The sequence below is a fragment of the Octopus bimaculoides genome, chromosome 2 (genome assembly GCF_046866305.1).
Source record: "Octopus bimaculoides isolate indiv1 chromosome 2, ASM4686630v1, whole genome shotgun sequence".
Lineage (NCBI taxonomy): Eukaryota > Metazoa > Mollusca > Cephalopoda > Octopoda > Octopodidae > Octopus > Octopus bimaculoides.
This window is the reverse complement of record NC_142929.1, coordinates 135,695,711-135,705,710: the sequence shown is the minus strand read 5'-3', so window position 1 is coordinate 135,705,710 and position 10,000 is coordinate 135,695,711. Positions and strand designations below refer to the sequence as shown.

Below are 10,000 nucleotides of genomic sequence, written 5' to 3'. Positions count from 1 at the left end.
TTTTATTTTTTCCAAAGTAATTGTTTTTAATTTTTGCTTCAGCTATTGAATGGTTAAATAATAAAGTTTTGTTTTACAGGTGCCAGAAGTCTTAACTTCAGAAGCCTTAACTTCAACCTCTATTGTGATTTCTGCCTCTGTTAATGCATCTACTGTAGAGGTCAGATTTGCTGACAATGATACTGTACTATCTGACACCATAGTAGTTATCAATTCAACCTCAATTACAATTAAATGGCTTCACCCCGGAACTTTGTACAATATTAGTGTGGTTAATTCATCACTTACTTGGGAATTGTCCACACGTAAGTAATAATAATTATTATTTTAAAAGAAATATATATGTCTTTATTTTTTCATACCTTAACAATAACAGAAATGTAACTTGAATACACCAAGAATACTATAACACTGTATTACTTAATGCTTAAGATATTATTTTGAAATGTATTATTTTCTTACAGATGCTTGCTAGTAGTGTTACTGTGTAATTCTAACTTTTGTTTACTATTCCCCTTTTTTATTTTTTATATATCTTACTTGTTTCAGTAATGAGACTGCAACGATGGAGAGTAATTTTAGTTGAATGTATCAACTGCAGTTCTTATTCTTTTCAAGTCTGGCACTTATTTTATCGGTCTATTTTGCTGAACTGCTAAGTAATGGGGATGTAAACACATCAACACTGGCTGTCAAACAGTGGTAGGGGACAAACATAGTCACAAAGACACACACACACACACACACACACACACACACACACACACACACACACACACACACACACACACACACACACACACACACACACATCCACGATGGCTCTCTTTCAGATACTTTGAAGATACTTGCCCAAGGTGCCACACAATGGGTTTGTACCCAGAACCATCTGGTTGGGAAGCAAACTTCTTACCACAGTCATGCCTGCATCTATAGCCACATTTCACTTCTGTTAATATATACTTAGAAAATCTTGAGAATTTTGGCCTTATTAAGGTTAATGTAAGCATTTCATATTGATAGTTCAGTTGGAGAATCTAATGATTATTTTATTTTATGTTAAAAATATTATATATATATAACAAAAACATTACAAGTTATACCATATCTTATAAAATACATAGGATATATAAACTAAATAACTAATTTTGGTTTAAAAAAAAAAAATTAAGGGTGACAGCCTAGAAAATTTTAAATAATGATTTCTCATTTAGGCACAAGGCCAACAATTTGTTGGGTGGAACAAGTGGATTAAAGCAGCCCAGTACATTACTGGTGTGGGATTGAACTCAGAATGTAATGGGCCATAACTCTATGCTTCAAGGCATGTTGCCTAATATTTAGGCACAAGGCCAGCAATTTAAAAAGAAGGGGAAAGTTGATTAAACTGACTCCCGTTACTAGTACTAGCACAAAACAAGAAACTCTGAGGAATTCATTGTTATTTATACTGACACAAATTGTGAATCAGCATGGCAAAAACAAAAAAATAACAGATGACAGGAATGGGAAGAAAACCTGGAGTGTTCTATTTGTTTTCATAACGCATGAAAGAAAAATATTTATCCTCAGTACATATAACCAACATTTATGTGGGTGAGCCTTCAACATTTTAGGGCATAAATAACTTTCAACCTTAAGAAGATCAATCATTTCAAGACACAACACATCTGTTTCAGGATACATATAAAACAGAGAAATTGCTGTCATAATATATGCTTTACAACCAGCCAGAGTTTATAAAAATTTGAGGCTGGTCAACTGCTCCAGTCTGTAACATGTGCATGAGTTTACTGCCACTCTACACTGTAGTCAACAAATCTTTGTTTTCAATTTCTCTAGCAATCACCAACACAAATTCCACACAAACTAAGAACTTCAATGATGAACTGTTTATCCTTACAAGACAAGTGTTTTACAGAATAAGGATTTAGCAACATCAACACAACTCAAGTAATTTCTCTTTGAACTTTTTTTCATAACATCATAACAGAGAAAAGAGTATTTCATGGTGCAACGTATGGAAATTATTCTATAGAAGAAAAGCAAGCATTTGCTATCGTGATGAACAAATGCAACGAGGAGTATGATTCTGAATTAGAGTGAATGAAAGGGAAAACTCATTGAGATGCTAAAAGGAAATGCCATGTCCCAGACACCCTGAAACAGGAATATCTCACCAAAGCAGTTAGTTTGTTTTACTTGAATTTGGCTGGTGTTAAAAACTCTGATCAACTGTTTGATTCTGCTGTTAAAGTAGCTAAATGCTGTTATGAAAAATATCTGAAAGGTGAACTTGACAGTGCTGGAAAAAAAATCTGAAGAAATTTAAAGAAGTGATTTTAAATTCTCAATCACAGAATAATGCTAATAATATAGCCTGAACAGGATAAACTACCTCTATTTTGCAGAGAAAAGTGTAGGTGGCTAGCTGTGGACTCGAACTCACATCCCCGTGATTACGCGTCACGATGCTTTGACCGATTAAGCTAAACTACCCACTACAAATTCCTCTGCAAATTTAAGATATATAAATCTCGCTTTATGAGACGCTCTCTTCAAAGTCACTGGAGGAGGTTGTAAAACAAAAGTACCAGGCATGAGAGAAGCCTTGTTTGAATGGTTTGTGGATGTTAGAATAACGCTGCATGCGAGATTACCACAAACTCTTTTCCTATTACAGGCTGAGAAATTTTATGAGGAGTAGATTTGCCAGCACCCAGACACATCAACTGAGGAAAAGATTTGTTTTTCAGAAAGCCAGATGAAAGGTTGGCAAAAAGAGTACGGGATATCACTGAAATTTCCAAACAAACGCATTTCAGTCTCCAAAGAACAATGTGTTGAGCACATTCAGGATTATTTGAAGAACATATGGAGTGTGCGTTGTTATTTCTTAGACAAGTTTTGTTTAGATCCTCCTATTATCAATGAAAATCAAATATCCTTGCACCAGAATGAAAGTAGCAGACAAGCTACCTTATCATTCAGAAATCAAGGTATATTTGTCAAAGAAAACCTTTTGTCTAGGGAATATATCACAGTGTTCACACAGGTTAGCAATGATACCGAAGTCAATCTTATCCCAGAGATTGTATTTAAAGAAACTGGAAAAAGACCACCACTACTGAATGCCCTGCCTACAATGAAATAGCATTGGTCTCCTAAAGAGACCATTGATATTTCATTGTCTCTTATAGATTAGAACAGCTACTCTGTGCTATTGAAAACCTTCCAAACCGATTCAATATGTTTTCACATGCAAACTTTGACATTTATGTGCTTGATGATTACATAGTACATTTGATGCCAGAAGTGAGAGACACCCTCTGGAAAAGGGGATTATGTGCTAGTCATCAACAGCGGTGGTATCACCAGATCTGTTCAAAGTAATAGCATGTACTTGCATAGACAACTGAAAGCAAAATATTGCGAAATAGAGAAAGCAAAGATGCTAGAAAAGTTAGTTCAAACTCTGAATAAAATACCCACACCCAATTGATCTGAGATGATGCAGGTACTACATCAAGCACATGCAAATGGCACGACTAATGTGGTAGCTGCTTTCAAGTCAATGTGGGCCACAAACACTTTTGATGGCTCTGAAGATTATAAGGTGTCAGACTGAATCATGTACCTTACCAGTCTATTGATGCGAGAGTTTTGTCTAGAGATGATGTCAAAACCCTGCCCAAATACTATTCAGAGTCATTAAGAATTTTATTCCGCTGAAAGAGGTCGAGCGTGCAAACAATGTTGAAGGCTCAGAACTATTTGATGGTGACGGCATTGAGGACAAAGCTGCTGAAAGTGAGTCGGAAGATGAAAGCAAGCCATCTGGGAATCTTTTGGAGGTGATTGACCTATCTGGAGAAATCCCCATGGACGTTTCACAGGAGCCAAAGCATGGTGTCAGGAAGCTGTATCTCTCTTTTAAGACTCAACAGTTATAAAGAAGCCCTGTTCCTTGAAAAAATACAGGTGTTGGGTGGAAACGAGACCTCTACACTTTTCTTGCCATATTGAAGCAAACTCCTGCCAACTGTCAGTGAAGTTTGGCGATCAATAAAGAAGCGAATATTGAAACCAAAGAAACCTGCAGAAGGATAGTGACAGAAGATCATGAGTCTATCATTTATACCTATTTATGGAATGCTATACTTTATTACGTATAGTACAATAAGTACTCCAAGTTCATGAAACAGTAATTATACTCTTTTCATTGTGTTTTACTTTATTTCTTTTTAAAACATGTTACTTGTATCAGTATCTTTTTAGTCCACAGCATTTAAAAAAAAATCAAAAAAAAATCCCATAATTAACCAATGTCTTATTTTTATTATTCAAATGTATATCTTAACCAAAGCGAGCATTTGAAGCACACTTATTTGCTAATTTCACACCTTGTTCACTTCTTTTGCCTCGTTGTGTCGTTATATGTGCTTTAAGATGTTTTTTTTCCTGATTTGTGTACATTCAGTATATAGTTACGCACCCCCGTTTATTCGAACCCACCCGCTTATATGAATTTAAGCATATGTCCAACCCATCCGCTTATTCCCTCCACCACTATTATTTGGGACCGAAGAATAAATAACTGGGTTTTAAAAAATCAAGGGAGATAACTTAGAAAATTTAAAAATTTTATACAGTTACCACTATACAATTACCAATTTTCCAACCAACTCCCTTATATGAATTTATGGAAATGTCCAACCCACCTGCTTATTCCACCCACCCCTATTATTTTGGACTCGAGAGTATTGCTTTAAAGTTGATGGTTAAAACGTGCAATTATTTTTGCACATAAATCATATAAAATATTTATTTGAAATACACTAAAATATTTATGTAAATTTTGTATTTTTTTCATGCATGTATGATACTGATAATTACTTTTTTGATGCATAAAATCCATTTTTTTTTTTAGGACCCTTAAAACCAACTAGCATAACAAAACGTGTTACTGGAACAAATGTTACTATTGAATGGAAATTTGACAATCAGAAATCTGGTAGAGATGAATGGCTAATTAAATACGGAAGTGAAAATGAAATCAATTACACTGTAAACAGTAGCTTGCAAAGCATACAATTAAAATTGTCAAAGGATGGTACAAAGTATAACGTGGAAATATGGACTATAGCTAACAATGTGTTAAGTGACACATCCTTGAATACATCTTTTGTTACTGGTAAGTAAGCAAATTTAAAATTCTTTTTCAGAAATATAAATTTGACTTTGCTTGTATGATCTTAATCAAAACAGCAAAAATAAATTTCCTAAAATTAGATCAGGAATAAATGTATTTCTATGAAGGAAATAATGCTATTAAAACTTTAGAAGGTTAAAGAGAAATTCATTTTCATGGTTAGAGATTTAACTTATAATGAAGAAAATTTCTAGTTTGATAAAGAATTTTTTTTTTTTACTTTACCTATGTAATTTTTGGGAGCAACCTATTTAATTAACTGTTTTAATGCTATGTCATTATGGATCATATAATTTCACACTATTTTATTAACATATTTTTTCTTATCCAGTCCTCTATTTGAGACCACTTCACCCTTTGGGATGAAGTAAAAATAATAGACAGAGAACACCACTCGAAAATACGAAAACTAAAAGAAGCAACACATATGCTAGGACATAATAACCTCCTAAGCAGACCGAGTGCAGATATGAGTAACATATGGGAACCGGTATTAAGGAAGGATAAGAAAATATTGGATTTATGAGCTCTAAAATTCACTCCATAATTTCCCAAGAGCATATGGCGTAGTGGTTAAGAGCATGGGCTACTAACCCCAAGATTCCGATTTCAATTCCGGGCAGTAACTTGAATAATAATGAAAAATACCTTAGGAATGAGAACCCAGATTCGAAATTTCTCTAGGACACTTGATGAAGGCTGGAGAGTATATCAGCTGAAACGTTGTGTTAACCTCAAACAAGATGAGGACAAATATCTATCAGATGTAAATAATGTAAATAATCTTTTCTTATCTTTGTTATTAAACTAATTTGCATAATTAAGACCTATGAATTTTTGTTTATTTCCAGATCCTAATGCTCTTTCTAATGCTGCTGTGAAAACTAATGGAAGAAACATTACAGTTACTTGGGTAGAACGTCCATCATTTACATATACTGCTTGTTTAACAAATGTGCCCATCTGTTTGGAAAAGTAAGTTTATCATCATCATCATCATCATCATCATCATCATCATCATCATCATCATCATCACCATCATCATCATCATCATCATCGTCGTTTAACGTCTGCTTTCCATGCCAGCATGGGTTTGACGGTTTGAGTGAGTACTGGTGAACCGGATGGCTGCACCAGGCTCCAATCCGATCTGGCAGTGTTTCTACAGCTGGATGCCCTCCCTAACGCCAACCACTCCGAGAGTGTAGTGGGTGCTTTTACGTGCCACTGGCACGAGGGCCAGTCACGCGGTACTGGCAACTGCCATGCTCAAAATGGTGTTTTTTACGTGCCACCTGCACAGGAGCCAGTCCAGCGGCAGTGGCAACGACCTCGCTCAAATGATTTTCTAAACGTGCCACCGGCACAAATGCCAGTTAGGCATATATTAATTAATTTGATTTTTAAAATCCAGTTGATTTACTAAACAGTAAGATATAACTGTTAATTGTATTTTTGTTATAATCCAGCTGATGGTATTTTTGTGTGTTAGATGTAATTATCTAGTGGACATTACTCAAACTGTATGTTTCAATACATAATCTTTGAAAATATTTTAGGTTTTGATATTATTCCTTAATTCCCAAGAATTATTCCTTAATTCTCAAAATTGTAACTTTCCCAATCTTGTTAGAAAGTAGAAAGTTTGCTGTCACGTTCACCTGCCAAGGTGGTTGAATATAGTTGATTACACATAGGTGTCCCCACATGTATTTACAAGGTATAGACACTTATTTCCTGTTTACTCTGCATTTATTTCCTGTTTCAGATTTCCAGTTAGTCTTTATAACTTGAAAGCTGTACATTTCCCTTTAGGAAAGCATTCCAGGATATGCCTTCATTTCTGCCATTCAAAAGCATTATAAGACCAAACAAATTAGTGTTTTTTACTCTATTACAATAATTACAATCTATTCTTAAACTCACCAGTATACCCTTTTACTTGTTTCAGTCATTTGACTGTGGCCATGCTGGAGCACCATCTTTAGTCGAGCAAATTGACCCCAGGACTTAAAACCTAGTACTTATTCTATCGGTCTCTTTTGCCGAACCACTAAGTTACGGGGACGTAAACACACCAGCATCGGTTGTCAAGCGATGTTGCGGGGACAAACACAGACACACAAACATATACACACACATACGTCGTCGTCGTCGTTTAACGTCCGCTTTCCATGCTAGCATGGGTTGGACGATTTGACTGAGGACTGGTGAAACCAGATGGCTACACCAGGCTCCAATCTGATTTGGCAGTGTTTCTACAGCTGGATGCCCTTCCTAACGCCAACCACTCAGAGAGTGTAGTGGGTGCTTTTACGTGTCACCCGCACAAAGGCCAGTTAGGCGGTACTGGCAACGGCCACGCTCATCTCGCTCGAGAAACCTCATGTGTCACCTGCACAAGAGCCAGTCCAGGGGCACCAGCAACGATCTCGCTCAAAAATCCTACAACAACCCCACACAAGAGCCAGTTCAGGGGCACCGGCAACGATCTCGCTCAAAGAAATTTCATGTGTCACCAGCACAAGAGCCAGTCCAGGGGCACTGGCAACGATCTCGCTCGAAAAACCTCATGTGTCACCCGCACAAGAGCCAGCCCAGGGGCACCGGCAACGATCCCACTCGGAAGATTTCATGTGTCGCCCGCACATGAGCCAATCCAGGGGCACTGGCAACGATCCCGCTTGAAAGATTTCATGTGTCGCCCGCACATGAGCCAATCCAGGGGCACTGGCAACGATCCCGCTTGAAAGATTTCATGTGTCGCCCACACATGAGCCAGTCGAGGGGCACCGGCAACGATCTCGCTCGTAAAACCTCTTGTGTCACCCGCACAAGAGCCAGCCCAGGGGCACCGGCAACGATCTCGCTCGAAAGATTTCATGTGTCGCCCATACATATATATATATACATATATACGACGGGCTTCTTTCAGTTTCCGTCTACCAAATCCACTCACAAGGCTTTGGTCGGCCTGAGGCTATAGTAGAAGACACTTGCTCAAGGTGCCACACAGTGGGATTGAACCCGCAACCATGTGGTTGGTAATCAAGCTACTTACCACACAGCCACTCTTACGCCTATGGAAATATTTAGAATATATCACAAAATAAATCTTTTTAGTTTTAATTCTTACCATTCTCTAATGAAAGCATAGATGTAATATCAACTATGTGATGACTCCACTACTTCTCAGAATTGATAAATTCTGATGTCATTTAGAAAGCTGGTATTTATATATGACACTTAAATATCACTAAAATTATTTTCTATGAGTCCATGCTGTATTTTCCCAATTAAATCATTTAGAATGAATAACACCTAATTCTCACTGCATGAAGTATTAACTGCTTTTATGCTCAAAATTTAAATGAAGAAAAATTCACTTGATAAAATGCAAAAAATAAAAACACATGGTGCAAGGAAGAAATCTTTGTAAAGCTAAAATGAGGATAAACTTTGCTTATTTCCAGTTTTCAACCACAAACAACAATGCTATTTGAATTGCATCTTCATGTGGTGTATAACTTGGTATCGATAGCAGATATTTGAGACACAGGGTTTTAAAACTTAATCTATAAACTATGTAAATGAGATGCTTGTAATGTTTGAACTTGAGTTTGTATTGTCTTCAATATATGTCAATTATGAATCTTTTATTTTTAAGGGAAAACACAAACACACATACATTTACGAATCTGGTAGCTGGAAAATCATATAATTTATCTATCATTGTACATTCTCTTGGGAGAAACAGCAGTGAATATAGCAAAACTATAATACTCCGTAAGTCTTTGATATGAATTCTAATATTATTGATATTGCCAAATCTGATTTATTAGAATAGTGATAACTCAAAATATTAATTACTTTCATGAGTGAATATTTATTTTTTTACATGTATTTTTATTCCAACGTTTTAAACTGAAGTAGTATGTTTTAAATTCAGGCATACCTCACACTGTGTCATTAATTGGTCTCAGGAGTCATGACTTAAGTCGAAAAACAACTTCAGTTGAATTAACTTGTCTCTAGGCTAGGCAAGGTCAAATTTACTTGGCTCCAGGCTAAACCGTTAATAACCATTCCCAATTCTGTACTTTATTTATGAATGCATTTTCAATAATACATGGTTAATAAAAACCTATTTTAAGCTTACAAACAAATTATATTCATTTTTTAATACAGTACAGTAAAAAAATAGTAATCTAAATTTATGAATACAATTTGGTGATGTTTACCGCACATCGCGGACACTTTATTTATGAATGCAGTTTGCAATGACACTTGGTAAAATAAAAGCCTTTTTTTAAGCTTAAAAAAAAATTCGGTAATAATTATTATTTTGCAATAGTAAAAAAATACTAAATTATTTTAAATGTACCAATATGTACATACAATTTGGTGGTTTACATTGTAGATGTAGATGACTGTGGATTGTCAACATCAACAGCTGACTTTGGCTGTTTTTGTTGTTCAATGCGCTTAAAAGAACAGTTGAAAGTCCCTTGAACTGTCTTCTTCTTTTCTTCAAGGATAACATTATAAGGAGCATAATAAGCCCCCATAATCTTGGAAAAACATTGGGCATTTGGATTCATATCTCGAACATAGAAAGACCTTTTCTGATATATGCAAATGATTGCTACATTTTCTTAATAGTAAAGTGACATGGCTCAGATTCGACTTCCTCTTCTTCTTTATTTTGCTGCTCCTGAAGCTCTATCAAATCCTCATTTGTCAGGGGCTGCTTGTCTTTTTCAAATAAATCTGTGAAATCCCCCTCCT

At 35.8% G+C, this 10,000-nt stretch overlaps 1 protein-coding gene across 12 annotated transcripts in view; it reads left to right on the top strand.

Annotated features, from left to right (window-relative positions):
* LOC106877276 (tyrosine-protein phosphatase 10D) overlaps positions 1-10,000 on the top strand; it is a 135,582-nt gene that overhangs the window by 28,839 nt on the left and 96,743 nt on the right. For all 12 annotated transcript variants that reach the window (XR_016240753.1, XR_016240752.1, XR_016240754.1 and 9 more), the window contains exons 3-6: positions 80-305; positions 4,931-5,194; positions 6,064-6,187; positions 8,880-8,998. Coding sequence is in view for 8 of the 12 variants with exons in the window: in XM_089347751.1 (XP_089203877.1) it covers positions 80-305; positions 4,931-5,194; positions 6,064-6,187; positions 8,880-8,998 (733 nt within the window). In the remaining 4 variants the exon portion in view is untranslated. The remainder of the gene's footprint in view (positions 1-79; positions 306-4,930; positions 5,195-6,063; positions 6,188-8,879; positions 8,999-10,000) is intronic.